Source organism: Nyctereutes procyonoides, unplaced genomic scaffold (assembly GCF_905146905.1).
Source record: "Nyctereutes procyonoides isolate TBG_1078 unplaced genomic scaffold, NYPRO_anot_genome, whole genome shotgun sequence".
Lineage (NCBI taxonomy): Eukaryota > Metazoa > Chordata > Mammalia > Carnivora > Canidae > Nyctereutes > Nyctereutes procyonoides.
The window spans coordinates 19,509,517-19,524,102 of NW_026575048.1; the positions used below are offsets into that span (position 1 = coordinate 19,509,517).

The window sequence follows — 14,586 nt, forward strand, 5'->3', positions numbered from 1 at the left end:
CAGAGGGCTGGCACTGTTCTCACATCATTTGAGGAAACTCAGGGCTTACACAGAGCCTGTTACTCACTGTGGTGGCCCGTGCGGTAAGCTGCTGTAGACAGGAAACAGAGACTGGAGCACCGCTGGATATTTATGATTATAGTATGGGCAATGAGTAGAAGGTGATGGTTCTCAGTCTTCATGGTTCTGTCCCTATTCAAGCCAAACTAAATTGTGCAGAAGATGAAGCTTCCCTCAAGGTTTCGCTGTGTAGGGGGCAAGTGTTTAGCCATCTTTCTTAGTAGAAGGAGGAACACATATTAAGTTCCAGAGACAAAGAATGGCCTACTAAAACTCACCATAAACCCAAAGATCAAAAGAAGTTGAAATTTAAACTTTCAGATAGGGAAGCTCATAAATTCTAAGACTAGATTACCCTCTTTCTGTTTGTTTCTCCTAGTTTGTTCAGCTCTACTTGAAAATGGTGTTCCATTAATTCTCATTGAAGGATTTTATTATTTTTTTATTTTTAAAAATATTTTATTTATTTATTCATGGGAGACACACACAGAGAGAGGCAGAGACACAGGCAGAGGGAGAAGCAGGCTCCCTGCGGGGAGCCTCGATGTGGGACTTGATCCCAGGACCCTGGGATCACGCCCTGAGCCCAAGGCAGATGCTCAACCACTGAACCACCCAGGCGTCCCTCATTGCAGGATTTTAAAGCCAGTTCTTGATTAGGGACCTCACTTAGCGGAAAATCCCTTTAAAATGAATACTAAATATTCATTGCATTATTAGAAACAAAAGAGAACAGACTGCCAGGAGAGCACGGTCCTTATTCAGACAGCTAAATCAATGATCAGGCAGGCAGCCAGCACCTATCAGTGATATTTTAAAATTCAATGAGTCAAATTTAAATGCTACTTACAGGTATGCAAAACTTGTATGGTGAGGTATGGCACCCCATTCAACACCACCATTCTTTGCTGCGTCCCTGTTGTATATAATACAGTGGTTAGAGTCCAGCTTTGCAGTTAGGTACATCTAGTTTGGATGCCAGCTTTGCCATTTACTAGTAGTGTCATCTTGGATAACTTACTTAACCTCTCTGCATCTCATATTCTTCGTATGGAAAATGGAGATATTACCTTTACAAGTTGGTGTGGGTGAACATTAAATGCCTCACACACAGGCTCAATAGAATACTACCTGTTATTATTCTACTTTGAAAGGTGCTGGGGGTTACCAAGGGGCAAAGTCTCCACTCCCAGCAGGCTCACAGTCCCCTGGGCAGGTTAGGCATGTATGCAATTAGCATACAAAGGAGGGTGAAATCCGTGCATTAGTGGAGACACAAAGGAAAAGCATAGAAGCGGGAGAGTGAAACTCTGACCTTCTGGACTGGGGTAAGGTTTCATAGAAGAGGTGGCATCTGAGAGTATCCTGAGGGGTATAATTTCCATTGGCAGAAAAGGCTGGGGAAGGGCAATCCAGGTGAGGGAGAAAAGAGCATGAACACTGGGGGCTGGCCTGGGAGAGGAAGCTGCACACGGGTAAGGAGCAGGGGCTGCTGGGGGCGGCAGGTAGGGGTGGCTAGCAGGTGGGGAATGTGAGGACACATAGTAGGAAAGAAGAGTGTGGACTACCATCATCCAGGGCCTTAAATAAATAGTCACCTAGTTTATTTACTAGGCCAGAGATGGGCAAACTGCAGCCCATGGCCAAATCCAGCTCACCACCACCTGTTTTTTACAGTCCATGAGCTAAGAATGGTTTTCACATTTTGAAATCATTATGTTTTAAGTGGTTATATAAGTACCTATATAACACCTCTGGTTTGGTTTACCAAGCCTAAAATATTTACCATCTAACCCTTTAGTAAAATGCTTGTTGTGCCGTCCTGGGTGCTGGTGGCACAGGGAGCTAGGGGAAGGTTTCTGAGGAGAGAATGGTGTGGCCAGTATGATGTGTGCTTAGGATTCTGGCTCTGGGGCAACATGACAGAGGGACTGAGCAAGAGACAGGACACAAGGAGCCCCAAGTGGAGGCTCTTCCAACAGACCAGGTGACAGAGGATGGAAGCTACAAAGAAAAAAGGCAGTAGGAACTAGAAGGAGAGACACAAGCAGATCTTTGGAGAAAAAAAAAAAAGCAAGTGCGTGGAGAAGTCTGAAGAGAGTGTGGACACACAGTGCTGGCAGGAAACATGGATAGAGGAGTGATTTTTCAGGGAAAATGTCTGGAAATGGCTCATTTCAGTCTGTATCTAAACCTCAGACTCAGGGATTCTGAGAATGCCTTGGGGGCTCAGGCTGGTGTTATGGAGCAAAGGTTTCTGGGCTCAGGGCAGTGCTTCCTAACTGGGGGTAGTTTCATCTGCTAGGACCTGCTGGGGGGACAGGGGCAACCATTGGAATATAGAGGTCAAGGGTGCTACTAAATACCCTACAATGCATAGGTCAATCCCCCACTGGCCCCCCAAAGAATTATGTGGCCCACAATTCCACAGTACTGAGGATGAGAAACCTGGTCTTCTTTTCCCAGGTGGAAAAGCAAGGGCAGGTCACCCGTAGCCTCAGGATAGCTTGGGACCCTCAAGAGGCCCAAGAATAAACTCTCACACATTCTGCACATTTGGAAGATGTCTGGGGGTGGGGGCAGCTCTAGGCCTCAGAGTCTTCTAGATTCTGTCTGTCTTTGTTTCCTGAGTTCTGAGCTGGGTAAACACAGGAGTTGAAATTTGAAATGTGAAAACAGTGAACAATGAATAAATATTATGTATATTTAAGTTAATAAGAACACATAATAATAAAAGTACTAAAGGATTTATTAAAAAAATAAAGTACTGAAGGATTTATAGTCAACTCATGGAGCAGTGGTGAGTTGGCATGGATCCTTATTAAAAATACATTAGCTGCAGTTAATTGTGTCTCTGCATTGCCTCTAATTTCACAAAACATGCTTCTACTTTTCTCTTTTCTTCTCTTTCTTTCTCCTTCCAGCTCCCTTCTCCATTCCTCCTTCTCCCACACCCTCTGCTCCTTCCTTTTTTTTTTTTTTTTTTTTTAAAGATTTTATTTATTTATTCATAGAGACACACACACAGAGAGAGAGAGGCAGAGACACAGGCAGAGGGAGAAGCAGGCTCCATGCAGGGAGCCCGATGTGGGACTCGATCCCAGGTCTCCAGGATCATGCCCCAGGCTGCAGGCAACCCTAAGCCGCTGCGCCACTGGGGCTGCCCTGCTCCTTCCTTTTAAAGCTATACTGCAGTGCCAAATGACAGTAATTCTACTTGCCAGATTATGATTGGCAGCAAATGGAGAAGAGTGCAAAAGTCCACTGTATCCTTTATAACATGCTTATTTTAGCTGAAACTAAGCAGATGTTCATTTTAACATCAGAACCAGCCCGAGGTCAGCTATAAGACCCCAGAGATTGGTAGAGCATCATGAAGGCTCACAGATCCAATCTTATACAAAAGAGGATGGTAGGGTGGGGTCTAATAGAAAGAGAACACTAGGGATTCTTCTGTGGAAGCCCAAGAATCCCAGAGATAAGCCAAAAGAGAGGGTTTCATGGGAGCAGCTGATGTTTTCTTAGGATGCATTCTTTTGTCTAAACAAGTAGGAGGTAGAAGGATGGCATAAGTCAACACTGACAGAGGAGCTGGTTATTGAAAGAAAGCCCAGATGATGAAGGGAGGGCCAGAAAGTTTCAAAGTCACCAAAGGAGACACCACTCTAATGAACCCAGTTGGTTTTCTGTAGACCCTTCTTGTTTTGTTTTGTTTGTTTTTAAGATTTTATTTATTTATTCATGAGAGACACAGAGAGGCAGACACACAAGCAGAGGGAGAAGCAGGCTTCCTGTGGGGAGCCTGATGCGGGACTTAATCCCAGAATGCCGGGATCATGACTGAGCTGAAGGCAGATGCTCAACCACTGAGTTACCCAGGTGACCCAGACCCTTCTTGGTTTATAGCCTTTCTGCATTATACAGACTGGTATCGGTGAGGAAAGGATCAAAGGGTCGTGAAGTTGAAGTTAAGATGAGAAAACAGGTTTGTAAAGGCAATGCACATGTTCAGATGGAAAAGAAGTGAGGTTTTGTCAAGAAGGTTCTATGAATCAGAAAAGCAATCCACTCATATGTAATCCAGTAAGACAGAGTAAAGATTTAGTTCCTTCTCCTTCATTGGTTGAAACCGAAGGGGGCTGAGGGTTGGACAAAATAAAGCCTATTTTTCAGAGCTATCTATACTCTACTGAAAATTTTCTTTCCAGGGTTGCTGCTAACTTTCTGATTGTCAAATCCAAGGGCTTCCTTATCTTATTGCCTTGTTAACTTTCACCCTTGTGAAACTTTCTGAGCTTTCACAAGAACCCAAAATCCTACCCTTCCTACCTCTTTTTTCTTCCTTTTCTCTACTATGGTTTTCCCCTAAGTCCTGTGTTTCTGGGGAACCCTAATTTTATGTTGAAGACTTCCGAATCTACAATGCTAGCCATGTTTTCCCACTGAAATTCCAGTTGCAAATCCCCAAATATATATGGTAGACTAGACAAAAGGCTTGACTGTCTGCCTAATCTTTGGAACTCACTATGTTCAAAATCAGGTCAAAGTCTCTTTCTTGACTCTGATCATCTCCCCTTTTCACTTCTTCAGTGTACCCATCATTTTTCCAGGTCTTTAGGCTCAGAACCTAGGAAAGTCATCTTTTACTTATTCTTTTCTGTTGATGCTTTGCTGAGACTCAGACTCTAGTATTCTGGGTGAGACAGTGTATCCCTGGAATCCAACAGTCTTCCAGTGGAAGGATAATTTCTACAGTTTGGTGTGTAGAGAATTTTCCTGGAGTTCTTGGAGGATAGTTTTCACATGTTATATGCATTCTGGCCAAGAGAGGAAAAGACATGAATATAGTACAGAAGGGAAATAAAAAAGCAGGTAAGGAAATTTCTCAGTCTGTCATTGATCTGGGGGATGAGAAATAGTGGGGATGCTGCAAAGACTCAAAGTGATTTCCCTTGACATCCTCAGACTGTAAATTCCTGGTAGGTGTTCAAGGTGTTTTGGGAGAATGAAATACAAATATTTATTTTTAACATTGTAATGGTATTTCCTCTTTTTAGAAGAAAATTGAATAAAAAATAAAAATGAAACAACTACCAGGTTCCTTTTCTAAATTTTTTTATTTTATTTTTTATTTTTTTAAAGATTTTATTTATTCATGTGAGACAGAGAGAGTGAGAGAGAAGCAGGCTCCAGGCAGGGAGCCCGATGTGGGACTCCATCCTGGGATTCCAGGATCATGCCCTGGGCCAAAGGCAGGCGCTCAACCACTGAGTCACCCAGGCATCCCAACTACCAGGTTCCTATAGTGAGTACAGGAGCAGAGACTGATGAATGAGCCTACTCTGCAGACTTTCACAAGGCAATCTATGTATAGTTAGCAAATCAGAAAGAGAGTCTACACTCTACACTAGGACCCAGGCTGAAGGTTTGTGGCATAGTCATATAGTACACAACACTGATCTTTGTTTACCAAAAGACATCTGTGGAATTTGCAAACTTTAGGGGGAGAGCAGTGGTGCCTGTGGCTCAGGATATCACTGATCTGGCTTCTGTTTTTTTTTTTTTTTTAAGATTTTTTATTTTATTTATTCATAGAGACACACACAGAGAGAGAGGCAGAGACACAGGAAGAAGGAGAAGCAGGCTCCATGCAGGGAGCCCGACGTGGGACTCGATCCCGGTCTCCAGGATCACGCCCTGGGCCGCAGGCGGCGCTAAACTGCTGCACCACTGGGGCTGCCCTTGTGTTTTGGTTTTTAAGGTATCACACCAACAAAGAAATAATGTTCATACTATCTGAGGGTGGTATATGTGTAGGATTTCTTGTTATCCTCCAAAAGGCCAAGTTCACTGCTTTGAACATATGTGGTAAGAGACTGCTAAATAAATGAATGTCAATTCTTTGCCGTGGGGAAGAAGTAGACTCAGGCTTCTCTTTCAGAGTATGGTGGGGTCAGAGAGTCCAGAAGATTTAGAGGAATGTGAATCTGAATCACTTCCCAGTGAGATTGTGTCCAAAGGTTAAATGAAGCAAGAAGAGGAAATGGTCCATAAGCACACCAAGGGGTTTACCAATAATCTCTTTAATGGACAAAGGAGGTTTTTATTTGTTGTTGTGTAGAGTTGTTTTTTTTTTTTAAGTACTTTCTCTTAAACTTACAAAGTTAATATTCATGACATTTGTTAGAGTCCTCATGGGTCAACTATGGCTAGCTACATATTGAGTGGCCTTCCTCTGAGCCAGGTCAGAGATTTGGGCTTCTAAGAGCCAGCCCACATCATGCTTTCTCTGGTGTAGTTGTAGTGGGCTATTTGTCTGATTCTAGAAATCAGAAAGGGCAAGGGGCAAGATCCCGCTTGATATCCCAACTTACTGAAGTAAAAAAGAAAGGTTCGCAGTGTGTTAGTGGACTCCCCAAGATTCTTCTAATCACATAATTTTCAGAGTCCCACCTATAATCCTCTGGACCATTACCGTATTACTAATTTGGATCAGAGCCACCCTCATGGAAGCCCCCTATCCTTATCGGTTAGTGTCTGAAGTTAGAGTCTTTAAGCCTGACATTGATCTGTATATACCTTTTATATACAGATAAAAGGTAATGACTTCTAATAGGAGGATTCAGAGAAATGTTCAAGGAAACATCTTTCATGAATAAGCTGTACCCCTTGCCTTGGATAGCTTATTTTATTTGGTGTTAGCAATCCAGCAGTAACATTTCATGGTATTTTATGGTATACTGAGTCATTGTGGAAAATGGAACACTGAGATGTAATTAGAATGAATTTATACTTCTGAAATCTCTCCAGAGTAGGACTGGAGTAGCCTACAGCTCAACTGCACCAATGGCAGAAAATACCATTACCAGCATTACTCGTCAGTCTGTTGTTACCTTAGTGAGCTCCTTTGTAACATGCTGGTGAATCCCATCACCAGGCTGCAGGCATTGGGTTTTGACTAAGCAATGCTCAGAATATTTTCAAGTGATATAAGCAACTATAGATGTTCCACATTTTATAGATTATCTGTATTTAAAAAAGAGAGAGGATGATTTTATTCTACATAGAGATATTCTACATATCTCTTCTTTAGACAGAAATAAAAATTGAGTTAATAATAATACTAATAGGGGCAGCCCAGGTGGCTCAGCAGTTTAGTGCCGCCTTCAGTCCAGGGCCTGATCCTGGAGACCCAGGATCGAGTCCCACATCAGGCTTCCTGCATGGAGCCTGCTTCTCCCTCTGCCTGTGTCTCTGCCTCTCTCTCTCTCTCTCTCTCTCTCTCTCTCTCTCTCTGTGTCTCTCATGAATAAATAAATAAAATCTTAAAAAAAAAATAATACTAATAGGGGCACCTGGGTGGCTCAGTGGTTGAGAGTCTGCCTTTGGCTCAGGTCATGATCCCAGGGTCCTGGGATCGAGGCCTGCAACAGGCTCCCCACAGGGCGTCTGCTTCTCCCTCTCCCTGTGTCTCTACCTCTCTCTGTGTCTCTCAGGAATAAATAAATAAAATCTTAAAATAAATAATAATAATAATAATAATAATAATAATAATAATAATATAGGGGGACTTGGATGGCTCAGTCAGTTAAACATATGCCTTTGGCTCAGGTCAAGCTCCCAGAGTCTTAGGATTGAGCCCTGCGTTGGGCTCCCTGCTCAGCAGGGAGGCTGCTTCTCCCTCTCCCTCTGCCCTTCTACCCTGGCCATTCTCATTCTCTTTTTCTCTCTCTCTCTCAAATAAATAAATAAATGAATAAATGAATGAATGAATAAATAAATATCTTAAAAGAATACTAATATATTAGTTTGCTGTTGTAATTCTTTCGGCAACCCTGGAATTACTTGAAATTCCTTTTCTACCTTTCTATAAAGGGTTTTTCTGAACCATGATTTGTCTCCTGAATGGGTAGACCTATTATACAGAAGTACCTTGAACTAAGTGACTACTATAGGTTACTCGAAGCAGTTATGTCCCTTATAATTAATAAAATTACGAATTCACACTATTTTTTAACTCAAAATCTTGTAAATCTGGTTAATACTGGTTTTCATTCAGCAACTATTTACTGAGTATCTGCTGCATGGCAGGCACTGGGCTAGCGACTGGGGATACAGTAGTGAAAAAGGCAAAGTCCTTTAATTAGAGTCTGATGATTATCGTGGGCCTGATTAACCCTGACTCAACTGATACAATCTAATTTCTCAGCCTGTTAAACTGTAGGGTATATTGTAGGTTGGAGAGTCACTCAGTGAAGTCTTATCTGAAATAGTCAGGCAGTTCTGCCCTTAATTATAACCCCTGGATCTGAGAAAAGAGAAGAGAAGGAGGAAGGGAGGGAGAGAAAAAAGACAGAATTATCAGCTGAGGTACTGATGCCACTCAAAGCACTGGAGACTGAAGGTAGGCCCACAGCTCCAGAGCTGCTAAGTCACAGTCATTACCCATTCCTCTCAAATCCCCCCAAAGCCAAAGTAATCCCTAAAGAAGAAAGAAGCAAGAAGGCAGACTACATGAAAAGTTTTCTATAATGGATTTATAGAGCCAATCTGGGAAGCGTGTCTAGTAAATTCTTCATTGTATAAGTCTCTCACAATCATTTTATTACTCATATAGGATAATACATTTTGATAGGGAAGAAATTAAACTATACCAGCCAGAATCCAGGAAGGAAGAAAGTTACAACTTAGCTCTGTGCTAAATACCTTTTTGTGTCTCGCTCAGTAATGAGAGAGACTAAAACAGAAGTGCTAGTTCTAAAGCTTTATATGTCTATGTGTTAAAAATGTTGTTGAATTATATAAAGCCATTCAGTTTAAATTTGAGCTTCAGAGCTGAGCCTTGGGTGGGTCCAGTTTAAACCTGTGATGTAAACAGAGGATATTTAAACCTATATCCACAGAACAGAATGTCTTACCTACACAGTAGTGGAGAAAGATGAGGAAAAAACAATTCATATCAATTCATGCTATGGATGGTCCTATAAGTGTGTGAGGACAAGGTCATGGACTCAGGACCATGGTCATGGAGAACACCCAAGACATACACACAAGCGGATCATTAGGGCCTAGCTTCAGTGGTCTGGGTCTAGCTTCTTATTTTGCCAACTTCAAGGGGATAATGATCTCACACAGAATCAAAGGTCACTGAAGTGAGCATGTTATTTAATCCCCTGTCTGCTCAAGGTCAGCTCTTTTTTTAAAAAATATTTATTTTTTTAAGTAATGCCTACACCCAACATGGGGCTCACACTCATGACCCTGAGATCAAGAGTCACATGCTCTACCGACTGAGCCAGCCAGGAACCCCAAGGTCAGCTTTAAATTGACCTGCGGGGAAAAATAAATAAATAAATACATAAATTGACCTGCGAAACAATATATCAAAAACAGCAATTTCTGGTTCTTGCATTACATGGCAATCCATATTTTTTAAAAATAAAATATCTACTGGAAGCTCTACTGCTACCATTAAAATAGACACTCATAATGTCTGTCCTCTTCTGAGAGAGAGTTCTCAGGTAAGGTGCAAAGTACTTCACTTGGAGCTAGTACATTCAGACAGGGATCAGGAGATGCTAGTCTGGGCAGACTGCTTGAGTAAGTTCCCAGCAAGTGGTTTTAGCTGTGACGTGCATCTTTGGGGTATGAGAGAAGAGAAGGGGAACATTGGTTGTCAGCAATTACAGGTGAGGTGATGCCCTGGATGGGCAGGAAGGAGGTGAGACTGTCAGTGAAACAGTGGGAAAAGGGGGAAAGATGTTTCCAACACAAGCTCATCCATTCTCCTACTTGTGGTAGGCATTTCCAGCATCTGCTTCTCTGTGGCTTCTAAGCAAACTGGAGGATTATGCTTCCATGCCCCCTTGAAGTCAAGTGTGATCATGTGACTTGCTTTGGCCAATGAAATGTAGTGGAAGTGAGGTGTATCACTTCCTGGAAGAAGTGTTTAATGATTGGGCTTGATTTTTCCACCCTCATCTTCTGCTTTACCCATGTGAATGTACCTACTGAGGAAGTGCCATAAGATCAAAGCAATAAACTATGTGTGAATGAGGGAAAAAACCAAACCAAACAGACTTGTTATAGTAAAGCCACTGATATTTCTGGGTTGTTTGCCTATCGTAACTGCATAATCTATTTTCTTTCCCTCTTTTTGACAATCTGTCTCTCCCTTGCTCCTTTCTTGCCTCTTCCCCTCATTCAATCTCTTCCTTCCTTTCTTCTCCCCTTTATTATTTCATTGTCCTAACTGAAAATAATAAAAAATATAATGTATATTCCTATTCTTAATCTAAAACATGGGTCAGTTTGTTTTTTGAAAAAGAAACGAGTAAATTTTTTTATTAAACATTTTATATTTTTCTCTTTTAAAATTAAAGCCCTGAGGTGAATTAAAAATCAGCTTTAGCTTATGTAAAAAAATTTATGCTTTGAAAACCTTATTGTGTTATATAAACATACAGTGTACTATTGTGGATAAGCCGTCAATTGATTTTCTTGTGTGGGTTAAGGGCTATCTGGAAAAATAAAAACAAACATAAAACTTCCCTAAACACCATGCAACAGCCATGCAGCTCAAAAACCAGAGCTCCCCATGGAGCAGGATCTGAACAGGAAATCACTTAGGTCATAACCAGCCACTTAGTTTTCATTGGTAACTTTGTTACAAAGGCTACTGGAGCTGGAGCATCCAGAAGCCTGTTCAAGACTAAAGGAAATTTGAAGTTATCACAAACACTACACATTTTCATGCACAATCATTCATGACCTGAGGTCACCCCCACAACCCTAAAAGTTGTTTCGAGCAATTAAAGTCACTCTAGACACGAAGCAGCAGAGAATGCAAAAGCAGGAAAATGCAATCGTAGCCTGGCTGATCATGCATATTTAACGAAACACAACAGATGTGTGCTTTAAAAAAAATTCAACAAGCTCTGGTTTTAAGTAAGAACATGCTCTACTAGGTAAACATGATGTGGACTTTCAGGCCATTTTACATCACCAAGGAGAGAACTGCTGAAGGTTTTACACATAACCAACTCTGCGGAGATGAACTTGTGCAGAGGGAGAGGAAAAAAGTATGGAGCAGTTACAGGAGGGAAAGAAGAACATGCAAAAAAGAGCAAGAATCAGATGGAGAATTCTCAAGTTCACTTACTGCCTGCTTTTGTTCTTCCTCCTAGAAATGTTGAAGATGGAAAAAAGGCAGAGGGAAAAAGGAGAGAGATTAATGCCCATCACCACAAACTTTTGGAAGAAATGAGAAGAATCCAGCAAACCAGGCCAGGCCCATGGGTTCTGAGACCAAAGACGTCGTCCACTGTCAGAGCACCATCATCTGGACAGAGTGAAGGGCAGGCCTCTGCCCCACCCAATTCACCCAGTGCTAGCTTCTAGAGCTGGGAAACCATCTAATCCAACTTCCTCATTTACAGACTGAATGGGCCTGACTTGACTGAGGTCACATAGTTATTTAGGGTAAACTAAAGGAAATAGCTCAACTAGGCCTCAAAAGCCCAATAATCATTTAAGCTCACCATCTCCAACATTCTTGTGTGTTCGCTAAGTTTCCCTAAGCTCGAGTCCTCAGAGCAGCAGTGGGACCTGGGAACTTGTCAGAGATGCAAATTCTGGGAGCCGGCCAAGCCCACCTGAATCCAAACTCTTGGGGTGGGTGGGGCACAGCAACGTGTTTCAGAGCCTTTCAGCTGATTCTGATGCCTGCTAGTTTGAGAGCCACTGCCCTAAAAACTTCCCCCAAACTAGCAATTTCACCTGACCACAGATTCTTTTAGTCCCCTCCTCTTCACTGGCTTTGGGTTGCTTTGTAGGTTTTTTCCCCTAAGGATGCAAATGTATCCCCATTTCTCCAGTAAACTCAAAACTGCTTCAGGGCCCTGAGAGGCTTTTGAAAAAAAGCTCTTGACTTCAGTTTCTAATTCAACACAGGTTCCTTTTGTACTTCTTATGCATAAAGCACTGAAAACATGAAGCTAAGGTGTGGCCTCCCAGTGGCAGCAGAGTGGGTGCACGCCAACTCCCAGCTACCAGAATGCATCCCTAGGAGGAAGCACAACAAGGACGAGATAAACACTTCTGAATTTCTCTCTCCTCAGTCCCTGGTTCTTCAGCGAATCTGTCTTTTAATGGGTCTTTGGGCTTCCTCTTTCTGTGCCCATCAGGGTAACTGTGGTCAGGGAGCCTCTGTTCTTTGCCCCCAGTGTGCAAATCTAAAAGCTGCTGCGATGGTTCTATTTAAATCAGATCCATCCGTGCAGGCAGTCTTCACTGAACATGTGTGTAGGAGGTCTTAGGGATGGACGAGTGCTTCTGCTTTCACAGAGTCTGCAGATCTGAAGGCAATGGTGAGACTTCAGAAAATCTCACTGATTACAAAAAGGAGAGAAGAGGTAAAGAATTTGGAAAAAAATAATTTTGGTCCTGCAAGGGAGAGACATGGACTAGGAATTACTTATTTTTTAAAAGATTTTATTTATTTATTCATGAAAGACTCACAGAGAGAGAGAGGCAAGAGACACAGGCAGAGGGAGAAGCAGGCTCCATGCAGGGAGCCCGACATGGAACTTGATCCCGGGTCCCCAGGAACACACCCTGGGCTGAAGGCAGCACTAAACCACTGAGCTACCGGGGCTGCCCTGGACTAGGAATTAAACGGGCATAAAGAACTCTCTTAAGGAGACTCCAGCTCTGCACAAGAAGATGTGCTTCATAATCAAAGCCAGCTGCTAGATGCCTGACCATACCTATGCTTACAGGCGTCCAAGCAAAGAGGGGCCCTGGGCAGGAGCCGAGTTAGCCTTAAGCAGTTAGCACCTTTCAGCTTTTGCATCTGGCACGCAGGGCTCTGGTTAGAAGGGATTCGAATTCTGCAATTGGGCGGAGATCTCCCTTCCTGGCCAGGCTTCCCTGTCAGAACATTTTTCTTCCATTCACTAGGCAAGGCAAACAGCCATAGGAAGAGTTATTAAACAATTTAAAAAGTATTTTTCTTGCTGGCACTAATTGTTGAAATGGACACTGAGATAGTGGGGGAGGGATGAGCTGATCCTGACAGGCTGAAATTGCAGCTGAGCTCAGAAGACCAGGACGAAAGTTCTCAGAGCTGTTTCTAAGACACCTCCCTATTTCCTCTGCATTCTCCAGGTTTGGTATTGGAGGTAACATTGCTTTGGCTCAACAGAATAGGGGAATTTCAGAGAGCAATGTTTCATGTTTGCACATCTGGTGACTCTGCTAGGGAGAGTCTGTCCAAGGACATGACATCATTACAATGTGCAGTGGACACGTGTCAGGTTAGGACGGGAGGGGTGTACAGGGGCGGGAGCCTTTTCTGCTATGCACTGGGATAGACAGACGGGGATGGGCTTTGATAAAGTGTTCCTTAGGATGGTGTCATAGTATTTAAACTTGCACAAGTTGCTCAGATAAAGCCTTGGAAGGCTCTGTCAACACAGAAAACAGTGCAGATACAAGGTCTTAGAACCTTTTGGTTATTAGCCAGTAAGCTGTGGTCAGAAAACGCTGATTCGTGGCAAATGGTGTAGGAACCAAGTTGATTTAAAGGAAGCCCTAATACTTTGACTAAAAAGTGCACATCTAGAAATGCTTCTGTCACCTAAAAACATGTGAGGCTTTTCCACTTGGGTGGCACCTGGCTAGGTGGCCAAATCCTGCCATAACCACTGCAGTTGTCTATGTGAAAATTTACATCCCAAACTTCATTTGCAAATGAGGTTGAAATCCCAAACTACAGATTTTACCTGGTGACTGTCTCAAAAGCAATATGAGAAAAATGAAACATGAGGTGGAAACATATTGGGAACATAATTTAGAAAGTGAAACACCAACATGCAACCACTTCCAGATGAAAAAAGTTTGAGGAAGGTTACCTATACACATGAATCAGGGAAAAGATGTAAGGAAAAGATACAGTCTAACCCTGGGTACCTGGGCATCAGTCTATATTATGTCATTAACAACAACAACAACAAACTAGTAAGAAGGTCCCTGATACTCCTTGGTGCCAGGGGCTGAAACTTACTGATCACCAAATACCTAAACATGATACTCAGGAACCAATATTTTCTTGCTGAATAAATGTATGATTACCTTTTACCCTGCCTTATTCCCAAAAAGGGTTTTAAGATTATTGTTGAATGAATTAATAAGCAATGGTAACACTTCATATGTATACTTTCTTAAATGATCATTTTTCAGATAAACAGACAATGTACATTATATTTCACTGAAGCAGTAGAAAGAAGTCACTGTGAAATGGAAATTTACTATGTGGTGTATTTTAATTTATGAGTATCCCAGACCATGTGGTTTGATTGTCCATTTGACTAAGTGCTTACAGCTGTTTTATGAGAGAATTAAATGCTAGCAGACTGAACATCAATGAAGGCAGGACAGTGCTTTGAAATTAAAATTAGGATTCTAAAGCATACTTTTATTATGGGTTGGTGAATATTTTTAATAGTAGGAAAATATCTTTGACAT

General features: G+C 42.2%; 1 protein-coding gene across 15 annotated transcripts in view; it reads right to left on the reverse strand.

Moving 5' to 3' along the window:
* The window catches only part of DTNB (dystrobrevin beta), a 237,877-nt gene that overhangs the window by 22,021 nt on the left and 201,270 nt on the right, over positions 1-14,586 (reverse strand). For 11 of the 15 annotated variants that reach the window (XM_055327174.1, XM_055327178.1, XM_055327169.1 and 8 more), the window contains one exon: positions 11,222-11,242. The exons of the other annotated variants lie outside the window; for them this stretch is intronic. In XM_055327174.1, the coding sequence (XP_055183149.1) occupies positions 11,222-11,242 (21 nt within the window). The remainder of the gene's footprint in view (positions 1-11,221; positions 11,243-14,586) is intronic. 15 annotated transcript variants of the gene reach the window in all.